The sequence below is a fragment of the Zeus faber genome (genome assembly GCF_960531495.2).
Source record: "Zeus faber genome assembly, chromosome: 8".
Classification (NCBI taxonomy): Eukaryota; Metazoa; Chordata; class Actinopteri; order Zeiformes; family Zeidae; genus Zeus; species Zeus faber.
Window position 1 is genome coordinate 29,261,830 of NC_137195.1, and position 13,541 is coordinate 29,275,370.

General features: G+C 44.3%; 1 protein-coding gene across 1 annotated transcript in view; it reads right to left on the minus strand.

The window, feature by feature from the left end:
* Positions 1 to 12,715, minus strand: part of snrka (SNF related kinase a) — a gene marked incomplete at its 3' end in the record, with an annotated part of 69,057 nt that extends 56,342 nt beyond the window's left edge. The window contains exon 1 of the mRNA XM_080004888.1: positions 12,112 to 12,715. Within this exon, the coding sequence (XP_079861014.1) occupies positions 12,112 to 12,700 (589 nt within the window). The 5' untranslated portion in view covers positions 12,701 to 12,715. The remainder of the gene's footprint in view (positions 1 to 12,111) is intronic.
* Between the last annotated feature and the right edge of the window lie 826 nt (positions 12,716 to 13,541).

Below are 13,541 nucleotides of genomic sequence, written 5' to 3' on the forward strand. Positions count from 1 at the left end.
CGTTATCTTCACCTGGTTTCCTGCCGCTGTGTGTGTGTGTATGTGTGTGTGTGTGTGTGTGTGTGTGTGTGTGTGTGTGTGTGTGTGTGTGTGTGTGTTGGAGCTGTCCGAGCCCAGCCCATGGTTAAACTCCGACATAGAGAGCGAAATGACAGCAAAACGTGTCTCAACATAATTTTTTTCTGTTCGTTCAGCTCAGTTACATTCATTTGAAAATTGGTTTACACAATGCAAGTAATACATTATTTATGAATACAGATTTGTAGATTGTAATATTTATTGATCTTTTCCCATTTGTGTTGGGAATTGGGAATGTATTTATTGCATTATATATATTTGTGAATTCACAAATGCATTATATGTATTTGTGAATTGTGATAACTCCTTCCATAACGTGTTTTAACAATTCAAGTACATTACGCATGCACTTTTGTTCAAAGCCATTTCCAAATATATTTTTCTATAAGTTCAAATATAAGTAGAGCAATTATAGGATATAAAAACTGATTGATGTTACGATCAGCAGAAAGCAGCAAGTCATTTTGAGCATTGAATTGTAGGAGTTACAGCAGAGTCCACCGTGGAAAACTCCAAAAGATCAGGAGGAGATTGTGATTTCGGAGGATTGCCAAAGTTCTGTTTAGGATTTGTCACATATATACTGAGAGTAGCAGAGTCACTCACCGGCGCTGTGAAAAAACCTTAGACGCTGTGGCCAAGTCTTATAATGGTAGGGGAAAACCCTGCTGTTTATTCTGGCATCATGTTGGCTAAAATGTTGGTGACATTGTTATGTAAACAAACACGCATGTAAACACAACAGGCAATTATCAAGGTCAGAAAAAATGATCGAGGTCATGTCCATTCTGTTTATTGTACATTAAGTCTATATAGTAATTATCGCGACAGGCCCATTTTCACATTTCGTTTGTTTTACCTCTTTTACTTCTACTTTTTTTTCTACTTTTACTGGAGTTATTACTTTTATTCTTTATTGTACTTTGGGATAGTTCATTGGCGTCATTGTTCCTTCGGGATCAATAAAGTATCGTCAAATTATTTTGTTCACTAATATGACACTACATGACTGTCATATATACACTACTCACAAAAAGTTAGGGATATTCGGCTTTCGGGTGAAATTTCAGGATGAACCTAAAATGCACTATAACTTTTACAGGTGAACTTAATTTGACCTTCTCTAAACTTTTGAACGCACATGTCCAACTGTTCAATGTTTCAGTACTTTTTGCACAACTTGCTGTTCTCTAACAAGGAGCTGAACAGCAAAATTCACAACAGGTGTTTGATCCATGAATCGACCGATAAATTTCCTGGTTCAATTACAATTGGTATTTAAACAGTCCCCTTCATCATGCTGTTCACATTTTGACATGAGACCAAGATGACATCTAACAACTGATCAACAGTACCTTGCCATTGTGAGGCTTCAAACAGGATGTTCTCAGAGGGAAGTGGCCACTGAGCTTAGAGTGTCACAGAGTGTCATCAGCAGGTTGCAACAGAGATACAGAGACTGGAAGAGTCACAGAAAGGCTTAGAAGTGGACGTCCTTTGGCCACATCCCACACTGATGAGCGCCTCATTATGAACAGTGCCCTGCGGAACCGGATGATGAATGCCACTCAACTCCAGGCACATTTAAGGGAGGTGAGAGGCACCCAAGGGTCAGGTCGGACCATTCGAAACCGTTTACATCGGCGTGGTCTGCGTGCTAGACGACCTGCAAGGGTACCCGACCACACCACCAGGCACAGGCATCATCGTCTTGCATGGGCCAGGGGGCATTTACGCTGGATGAGGGACCAGGGGTCCTCAGTGCTGTTCTCTGATGAAAGTCGATTCACGTTGAGCAGAAATTATGGCCACCAACGATGTTGGAGACGTCAAGGAGATCATCAGCCACTGTTGTCACCAGACGAGCCTTTGGTGGTGGTGGTGTTACAGTGTGGGCAGGTGTGTCTAGTCAATACAGAACTGCCCTACACTTTGTGAATGGTACAGTGACAAGCCCATACTACCTGAATAACATCATTAATCCAGTCATTGTGCCCCTGCATGAACAACACAGGCCTCATTTCATCTTCATGGACGACAATGCTCCAGCTCATCGAGGTCGCATCATTAGGGAACGGCTGCTGGAGACTGGGGTACCTCAAATGTAGTGGCCTGCACTTTCTCCACACCTGTATCCCATAGAAAACCTCTGAGCTCAGCTGAGTCGCCGTGTAGAGGCTCGTAACTCTGTACCCCAGAACCTCAATGACCCGAGGGCCGCCCTTCAAGAAGAGTGGGGTGCCATGCCTCAGCAGACAATAAGTCGACTTGTGAACAGCGTGACGTGGTTGTCAAGCTGTAATTGATGCTCAAGGGCACATGAGACAGACATTTTTTGTTGTGGTATACCCATCACTGTTGTTGCCTTTTGTTTCAATAAATTGTTTGAGATGAGGAAATCACCATTGCATGCTTCTATTTAAATGCCCTACTTTCATGATATAATATCACTGTAGCGTGAACTTTTTACATTTTCCATAAATTTCACCCGAAAGCCAAATATCCCTAACTTTTTGTGAGTAGTGTATATTTTTATATGTGTGAATTGTCCGCGGCCGTCAACATGGCTTTCCGTGTGTCTCGATCGCCGTGCCTCTGCAAGCGCAGAAGGCCACGGCGCCAGGCATGGACCAGAGGACTGGAGCCAGGTCCCATCCCCACAGACCGACGCTCCACCTGAACTGCCGTGAGCCGGCGGGGCCCTCATGCCCACCAATGCACCCCCTCCCAAGTCCACAGAAAATGTGGCTTTATCAGAATGCTGCTGAATAAACGTGGGGCTGCTGGGAGTTGAGGGCACTTCTATCCCCTGGCTCTTTGTTGCCCACAGCAGTTTCAACCAGATGAGCACACTCGCTCTATCAGGTGGTCTGTTTGCTCCAGAGTCCGGCTTTAAAAATCTGGTCCAAGTCCTCTCCAAACATGCTCTGACATTCCGAATCCCCAGAGTGTGCACAAGGTTTTTCAGGCATGAGCCTGGGTGGTAAAACTATATAACAGAGCGCCAGTTTAAGTTGAAATGACTGCCCTTTATTAAAATAAATACAATTTAACAGGTAAGACCTGACTACGTTCAGCTCCCTTCCGTGACTGTTATATATTCGAGCAGGAACGAGACCAGACCTGCCTCAAGCTCACAGATTCATTAGTAAAACCTGCATTAGAGAAATTAGAACAGACCAACTCTCTCTGCGTCAAGGGCGGGAGCAGGAGGAATGGGGTGTAGAGCTAATAAACATTCTGATCACCTATAGCTCCACTCCACCTCAGTCCTCTCTCTCTCTAAGCGTTACGATGGGGGCTCGACTAAGATTCATTGCTGTGTCCAACCGCAGTGTTGCGGCGGGAAGGTCAAACGGAGGGACGAAGACACGATCTTCATTACAACGTTCCTTACTCCGCCATACTCCTCAGCGCATCACAGCTTTGTTCAATGACTCAATGCCCGTTCACACAGCTTCCAAAGTACACCATGCTAGAACGGCCAGACATCGCGATCAGAAGCCCAGATATGCCAAAGTGAAATCATCGGAATGGTCCATGCGAGGTCTCAAAATACAAAGCTGTCACTAAAACATGTGTAGGCATAATATCGATGTTGATTTTCAGTCGACTAAAGTAAAACCATTTGCCTATTATAAACAGTTTAAGCATGCTGTTACAGTGGTACCTCAACTTACGACTGCATCTACTTACGACTAATCCAATATACGAGTAGCGATAGTCGCAAAATTTTGTATCGACTTGTGACCGACTGCTCTAAGATACGCCGTGGAAATTTGCAGTCAGCAGGCGACCTACATCGTGTGTGCACGTAGTTCGTGGCTTATTGGTATTTTTTTTCATATTTACTGTGTTTGTGCTGTGTATTTTGTTTAATTTTCACCCTTCATGATTTCATGATTTATATGGGAAAAATTGCTTCGACATACGACCGTTCTTATAGAACGAATTACAGTCGTAAGTCGAGGTACCACTGTATAAGATAGAGTTTAGTCACTCTTACGATCTCTGTATGAAGAATTCTGAAGAGCGTGTATAGCCCATTATTTCTCCATTACTCTGGGTACTAGGTATTGATTTCCAAATCGTTATTTTAAAGGGGACCTATTATACTCCTTTTCTCCAAGTAAATATAGATCTCTGGGGTCCCCAAAACATGTCTTTGAAGTTTTTTGCTGAAATCACCACTCGGATTATGCATTCTAGCCCTTATAATATGCCTCTATAACCCGGACTGTTCCTGATGCACTTTTTCAGTGTGTGTCGCTTTACGCCACACCCCACTCCTTAACGGTCATATCGCCAATGTTAAGTTTTGCCATGCAAAATCTACCTACAGCCGCCAACATCTTCTGATCATAGGATTACAGAGTAACCAGGCTGTTACGACTGAACTATTTAAGTTAACTTGTGCTAAACGGCAAAAGAAACGCAGTTTCTGCAGTTTTATCACAGAGAGTTGGTATTGATTCCTTTTTCTTTGAAAATATTTATGCTGGTCTGTGCAGCCAACAACAGAGCAGTTCCAATGCTTAGCTTCAACATAATGCTTGCTACTAGCAAGTGCAAGCTGTATCTCCAGCCATGGTTGGAGATACTCAGATGGGGGGCGGTTCTAATTCTACCGAGGCCCCATATGAAGTAGGATGGGGTCGCAAATCTGAACGGCTTGTTGAATCACATGTTTTCTGAAATAGGCAGCTCATAACAAACTGACTGAGTTGTCTTATTTCAGTTTGTGTAGGCCCATCAGAGACCCAAAGTGAGTTATTCAAAGCAGGTCTCCTTTAATAAATGACACTGCAATGTCATCACTTTTCTTATGAAGTAACTGATGCCATGCTGATGTCACAAATGTGATGAACCTACGGTTTGAGTGCTTATTTGTAAACATTATTTTGCGATGCTTGGTGTATATTCAATTGTATATTAATCAAAAAAAATCTGAGAGAAACCAGAGAAAAGCGGTCATTACCCTTCAACTGTTCTATCTGCAGTGTCATCACGCTCTGAGGTCATCTCCGGGGTATGGCGGTGGTTTCACCTGGCTGTTACCTGGCCACATCACTAACAAACTTGCTTGTTCAAACACCATTTTCACCTCAGCCTGTTCAATCAGCTTGCATGCGACTGCCGGGTTATGCCGCAAATAATATTTCCACTAATAGCCTTTTTGACACCTTCAAATGACTGCAAACTACAATGTGAGCCAATGTGAGCATCTGTGTGCGTATTGTGCATGCGTGCGCTGTGCGAACCAGTTTTGTCATTACAGAATCCCTCAGGCAAAGAGCCACCACTGTTGAAAAATAAATGTATGCAGTCAACAGTGTGGGTCATGCACAGCTACATTGGATTTGCGATGAGAATTTGAATGACACAATTTTATGTGGGCTGTAAAAATCCACCCAAAACAGAGAAAAAAACCATAGCATTATCGCCTCTCGTGATTGGTATTATCTTACTCATTCACAGAGGAGTGACATCCATGCATTTTGCTTCATTTAGTCTGCCATTCACTGGTGTATTTTCTTTTAAAGAACAGGGCTCGCTGTGTGATTCTGTAGCACGTGCAGTGTCAAATATGAAATGCACCGCTACTTGATAAGGCAGAGCTTGACGATGTACACAACACACTTAATGGGAGGGGGCATGATGACCACACAGTTGGCTGAACAAATATTGGACCAAAGATTGATTTTCGCAGCATCTTAAAAAAAAAAAAAAGAACCATTTAAATGACTCCATTAAAGTCAAAGTGTAACCAGCGTAGGCACTCTGGCAAGTGGAGTGAAAAAGCCTGTTATCCACAACAGGTCGGGGAGTGTGTGTGGATGTGGGAATTGCCATTACAGTGCAAACTCAAAATGTTTCATTAAAAACAAATTATTTTCTGTGCATAATAAAATCCACGTTGATAAATATTCTATTTGATGAAATGCTATAGGAAGGATCATTACGTGAGGACGGTAAATAAGGCAGCGTTCCTTCTCCTACTTCCTGCCCTTTGCTGGTGAATTTGTTCTTATGAATGTGTTCTAATCAAAGACAACCCGTGTGTGTCAACACAGGGATCTAATCACTACAGCCTGCCATCCTCTCATGTCTCTCCTGGCCCCGGTCTAAACAATAGAATGGATTAGCTGTTCCTCCCATCCGCCAGCAGCAGGCAACTGTAATCGGGGCTGCAATTAACAGCCCCTCCGGCAGCTCTCTGGAGACACAGTCCTGACGGACAGACACCGTGGACCTTTAAGCCTGTAGAGCAGCTTTGCCAATTGCAGAGAGCGACTCCAGCAGCTTTGTGGTGACCATTGGTCAAGGGCTTCTAAGTGGCTGAGTGAAGTCTGGAGCACAACACTTTAAGGTTATAAAGTATGTACATTGGAACCTCGCATTACGAGTTTAATTCGTTCCATGACCGAGCTCATTTTACGATATGCTCGTTTTACAAATGAATTTTCTCCATTGAAATTAATTGAAATATAATTAATCCATTCCAAGTCCCAAAAAACACCCAAAAACTCATTTTTTATGGGTTTTAAAACAGAAAAGGTGCAGTTACAAGACTAATGACAATTATAAAAACATAATACAGTCAAAGAGAATGCAAATAAATAATGTAAACTGGTTTTATTAATTTAATTACCTTAAAGATGGGACGATTTGTGCGCGAGCATACGATGGAGCGGGGAGGAGGAGGAGGATTGTATTGACGTGCTAGGTCCACTACACGCGTTCCTTTCATGTTTATCAATGATTTCCTTCTTCAATTCTATCGTAATTAGCTTTTTCTTCCTCTCAGAACTTTTCTTTGCACTAACCTTAGGCGCCATGGGTAACACAACAAATTATTATAAAATAATAGCAAAAAACGCACAAAACTAAAAGAAAAACACTGGGAAAACACAATAGGGATGCTTCCACAACGAGCTATCTGCGTGAACTGAGCGAGCGGTGGCCTCGCTGTATGAACCTCGCTCGTAATGTTTGCACGAGCCTCAGCTCGTAGAACAAATTACTTGTTAACTGGTACACTCGTAATGCGAGGTTCCACTGTATATATATCTCAATAAAAGACTGCCGGAGAAGTGCTCCCGTTACGCACAGCTGCGTATGGCGCATTTTTGGTATCATTCAATTATATAATGAAAATATATAGAATAATAATAATAAATACATCTACAATATAAACACTGTGTTTGTTTGAGAAACGATGAACCTTTATGCCATTCCAACTAGGAAGTTGCGCTTCAGTGTTCAGACAGACAGAAGCCTGTCTGACGGGGTTGATCATGGATGCAAGCACTGGTCTCTTTACGCCTCTAAGACCATTGACGATTAATACCTGAGTAGCACAGAAAAAAGTATAGTGGGCTGCATATGCACAATTCATGGCTTTTAGAGCCATACAAGTGATGAACACAAAAAAAAGAAAATATGTTTACAATGTGGACCGAACCAATATTCTTGATTTATATCAAGGCTGTTATTATGGTGGTGATGCTATCTCACCCCACGCATCGACGACCACCTGAGTGGCTGGAATTTCCATGACAATGTGGCTGTACAGTATAGTCGCCGGCTTTCGAGCTCCTCTTCAACTTCATGTTTTACTTTGTTTTTTTGTTGCTATTTCTTAGTACTTCTGTAAACATGTGTGAGTCCTTTTCATACAGTATGATAGACAAACACTCTTAGACATCAGAACTAGAGTGGAAACTCATTTTACATCAAGATCAACAGCCATCACTCTCCTGTGGACTATCCTTTGTTTGGATTTCCTGGAAAAAAACACAGCGGCTGCCGGCATAGTAGAAGAGGGAAGTGAGCCCCCCTGGTCAGGCTGAGGAAAGGGGGAAACAGGCATAGTCTTCCAAGCATTATTCTAACCAATGTCCAGTCACTGGATAATAAGCTGGATGATCTGAGAAGTAGGTTGGCTTTTCAACCGGACATTAATAACTGTAACGTCACGGTTTTCACGGATACCTGGCTAGACCCCTTGATTCCTGATTTGGCCATTGTTCCTGAAGGCCGTTCCATCTACCACCAGTAATCAAGAGCATCTTATGATCGGATGCCGGCCTTATTACCTCCCGAGAGAATTCACATCGGTCGTCCACAGCTGTTTACATTCTACCGCAAGCTGACACCACACAAGCATTGGACAAGCTGTATGGAATTATGTACAGGCACAAGACTTTGTGGCTGGAGGCTGTGTTTATTGTGGCTGGCATTTTTAACAGCACCAATATAAAGAAAGTCCTGCCGAGATTGCACCTACACATACGCTGCCCAAAGCGCGGAGGTAACACGTTTGACCATGTTTACACTCTGTTCCGGGAAGGATCTCAAGCCCTTCACCAACCTTCTTTGGCAAATCAGATCACTCCTGGATTCTGCAGCTCCATCCAGCCTTGGTCTAACCATTCAGACTATGTGCTACATCACTGTTTCGGCCACACAGAGTGGAGTGTGTTCCAGGACAACAACATTGACACATCCACAGAATCAGTCGTCGGATATAAGGGCAAGTGCATCAACGCCGTTGTTCCAAAGGTTAATGTTCGAACATACCCAAACCAGAACAGTGGGTTAACGGGGTTAGGAATAAAGCTCGGACTGCCGCTTACAACTCAGGGGATCTTGACGAATAGGGGAGAACCCGGTATGCTCTTCGAAAGGCAATAAATAATGCAAAGAGGCAATACAGGGATAAAGTAGAGTCCAACTACTGTGGCTCCAACACCAAAGACATGTGGACAGGATTAAAAAACATCACAGAAAGGGAAAACCAACAGTGTTAAGGAAGTGTCTGGATCTCCCCCAGATGAACTGAACACATTGTGTCCACATTTTGAGGATAACACCACTATTGTGGATATACAAATGGACCAGGACTCCTGCCCACTCGAATTATCTAGGGCAGAGGTGTGTAAATCTTTCAAAAGGATTGAGCCACACAAGGCACTAAGCCCTGATGGTATCGCCAGCAGAGTACTCAAGGCGTATGCAGAACAGCTGGTGGATGATTTCACATCTTCAACCTATCACTGCTCCAGTCAATAGAAATTTAAAATCGCAATCTTGGTCAAAAATAAATAAATACAATAAAATAAAAATAAATTAAAATCGCAATTAGATTTTTTTCCCCATATCGTTCAGCCCTAATCCTGACTGCAAGGCTCTACAGCAGGTGGTGAAAGCTGCACAGCACATCACCAGGTCTGAGCTGCCAGCCATGTATGACCTCTACACTCAAGGAGTAGGAGGAAGGCCCCGAGTATATTCAGTGCCCACAGCCACTACAGCCATAAACTGTTCACTCTGCTACCGTCTGGCAAATGGTACCGGAGCATCCACAACCAGCTTTTTCCCCACAAGCCATAAGACTTGATGTAACTCTTGAACTCTGACACACCTCCACCCCAACAACAAAATAATTTAATTGCCAGCAATGACTACTGTTGTTTTGTTGTGTATTTGAGAATAATGAACGTGAAACGTGATTTGATTGATACAATTAATATAGAGGAAGAGCTTATAAAGGCTGACCAGGTTGCCTTTGGTTATAAACTGGACCCCCATGGCTTTTAGAAAGACTTCCTGGGCTCCCTGACACAGCAGATAGAAGTCACACACCACATGACTGTTGCCAGGATCCAGTTTACAGGACTGTCCTTCAAACAATGCATCAGAACAAAAAAAAAATATTTTACAAGGAATTTGGTTATTTTTTTTTTAAATATTTCCAGAGCCCAAAGCTCATGTCTCTCATTCAGCACCAATCATAATATGAACCTCATGAGACCTAAAGTCAGCTTACGTTGTCCTCAAGCAGTAAGCAAAGCAAAAAGGTCTTTATGGTAAAAAGTGCCATTCAAATAAACAGACAGGCTGTTTTGTTAAGGCAGTCGGAAATTTAAAATCAGTTAGCTAGTATGCCTTTCATTATTGTTAACAGTGAAGCCCCAGTAAATAAGTGCGCCAGAAACACCCTCCCACCCAGAACAGAGTAGTTCACTGTGGCGACCCAGCCAGAGATCCAGGACTGATGCTCCACACGCACCGCAGAGCACTGTAACCCTAAATGGGGCATTTCAGACCATCATAAAAGGTTCCTTCAAAGTAATGCCTAAAACACAACAGAACAAGGCTATTAGGCAAAATCTGGGAAGAACAAATTAAAGCAGGGTTTTGTCCCAGGAGGCAAATGTGAGAAGTTTAGTGGAACCCAGCCCAGTGAAACCATGTTAATCTCATTATCGTAAATGTTAGAATCTAATGCTGTTAAGAATCACAACTTCATCGGTAGTTAAAAAAAATAATAATAATTCATAGCACGGCTCACAGCCATATTAAAACAGTAATGCAGAAGGCACACAATACATCTTTTTCCATACACAATGGGACCCAAGCGGCCTTTGACCCATAGAGGATGCAAACAATATTAAAGCTGGCTACACAAGCACTGTCAATATACCAGCCCCCGCATCATATTCAACACTTCTCTAGACATTTCCAGGGTTTGCGATGAAACAGCGAGATTGTGCGGTTCAAAACTATCCGTCACTAGGGTCGATGTTCCTGTGCCATGGAAGACTTGGACCAAATCCCCCTGTCTCCGTTACCGAAAACGAGCTGACCAGGAGGGCCGCATGTGACCGTTTGGAAGGGCAGAACACACAATTTGTCTGTCTGCTCTGTGTCAGCCCTCATTGAAAATCAATGAGACAGTTAATTTAGTGCAATGGAACACCCACAGAAAGGCAGCACTATTGGTGCAGACCTGGTAGCGCCTGGCTTCTGGCAGCTGTTGTTTATTCCGAAAAGAAAAGTTAAACTCTACATTCTGTCCCTTATAATGGCTATTAGAAGCAAGGTTATGCCAATAGAGAGGGTGCCACACTACGCTCCAATCCGAGGTCTGTTAAGCCGACAAAGAAAATAAGGTGCTACAACAAGGTGTATATATTTGTGCAGTAAGTGCTGTGTCATCAGTAGCTGGATGGGGCATTAAACTCTGCGTTTCAAAGCAACAGGGGCGTAAATTGATGTTGAGGTGTAGCATATTCCGCTACTTGCACCTTGCGCTCTGATTTACTGGTTTATTTTTAATTTACTCAGATCATTCAGCACAAGGCCCTGGTCACACCAGAAATTAGAATTGTACAAAGTAGGATCACACATCCAACCCTAAATAAAATCTTTGGATATCTTTGCTTAAGAGGTCAACGCAACCAAAGCAGTTTTACTCTTGGTCAATATCTCAAAGTCACTTGTCAAAGGACATGGCACGGTGGTGCAGCCATTGCATTGCTGCCTCACAGCAAGAAGGTGCTGGGTTCGAGTTGCGTCTAATCGATTCCCGCCTGGGCCGCTGTTGGCACTGTGCTCCGGCGGCTTATCTCCCAATTTAGGAGCCTTTCTGTGTGGCGTTTGCATGTTCTCCCAGTGCTCACATGGGGTTTCCTCCATTTAACAACAGTAAGGACCCCCACGAGAACATGTACACAACATCGTCTGACCAGCGACAGACATTTGGAACCAGGTCTGGTGGGTTATCTCCCAATTTAGGAGCCTTTCTGTGTGCATGTTCTCCCAATGTTCACTTGGGGTTTCCTCCATCTAACAACACTAAAGACCCCCACCAAAAACATGCACACAACATTGTCTGACTAGCAATGGACATTTGGAAGCAGATCCCCGGGCGCGTCGACAAATGCTGCCCGCTGCTCCTGTCTGCAGAGGAAGGACAAGCCAGGATAGGTCAAATGCAGAGGCCACCATCCAAAGCATGTGCATGTGGTGTGGTGTGGTGTGGTGTGGTGTGGTGTGGTGTGGTGTGGTGTGGTGTGGTGTGGTGTGGTGTGGCGTGGCGTGTCGCGTGACGAATAACGATTCTTCTTCTTCTTCTGAATTCTATGTGAAGACATTGCATTGATGGCATTGCATTGCTGTGAATGCAAAATAATCTGTCATAAACACTGGTGCAACCAGGGCCTACCACTGTCATTATTGTCTTACCAACGGCTGGAGCGTCGTACTCGTCCCCCAGTAGTATCTCCGGTGCAGAATATGCCAGCGATCCACAGCTGGTCGTCAGCTTTTTCCCTGGTTGAAACTTGTTACTAAAGCCAAAGTCTGTGAGCTTGACAAGCCCCTGTTTCTCGAAGAACACCACATTCTCTGGCTTCAAGTCCCTGTGCACCACATGCAGGCGGTGGCAGTAGGAGATTGCATGGACAATTTGGGCAAAATACTTCTTGGCTAGCTCCTCGTTGAGGCCTTCCTCATGCTTCATGATGTAGTCAAACATGTCTCCCCCGTCACCGAGCTCCAGGATGAGGTACAGCTTGGTCTGGGTGTCGATCACTTCGTACAGACGTACGATGTTGGGGTGCTGGACCAGCTTCATGCAGCGGACTTCCTGGAACAGGTGGCCCGTGGCCACTGTGTCCAATTTGGTCTTGTCGATGACCTTGACAGCCACTTTCTCCCCGGTGAAGACATGGCGTGCCAGTTTGACCACGGCAAAATGCCCCCGGCCGAGGGTCTTGTCCAGGTCGTACAGGCCGGCGATCTTGCCGTCATAGCCCCGCTTGAAGCCTGCCATGGCCGGGGAGTAGGGCGGGGAAAAGGGAGCCCCGGTGGAAGGGGGCTGCAGGCGGCCTGAGTCGTGTGGGTCCAGCTTACTTGTGTTCATCCAAGGCTGTCGGTGAAACCCATGGCCCCAGCTTCCTAAAGGACAGCCAAAGATACACAGAAACACAGTAACATCAGATATCGGCAGCTGGCTCTCTGGTCTGGTGGAAATGTCATTATTTATGAATCTCCTTTGTATATCTTCTATTGAGAATATCACACAAATGCACGATTGATTCCGTTGACACACACATGTGTTCACAAGCACAGGAGCAGTGACGACGGCTAAAAGGAGGGAGGTAATGAAACGGTATGGGACGCAAGCCGCTATAAATACCCAGACCCAATCCAAGACTAACTAACCCATCGTTCATTCATTCATTCATTCAAATCCTACTTAATCGACGTAGAATGCGTGTTATACCTCAAATAGTACTCTGTTTAGGAGCTGCAGCTTGTGGAAGAGTGAGAGCACGCTGTGGCTTGTTTTGACAGCAGCTCAGCATCCATGCTAAGGCAATAGCTACGATGTCGGCGCTGCACTAATCCAGGCGGAGTTGTTTCGATAAGCCAGCAGCGTCTCTGTTAAACGGGTGCTATTCCAGCGTAATGTTTGTTTGTTTGGGGTTGTTTTAGCATCCCTGTTTAGAAGTCAGCGGCAGAAAGGCCCAGCGGCGGCACCGAATGACTAACGTTAGTGAACTCGCAGCCAGCTAACTGCCGCTATTCATTGATCAGATCCCGTTTGCACATCGCTATGGCTGACTCCGCGATTTCAAATGTCACCAAACGCCCCAGTAATAACCTCGAGG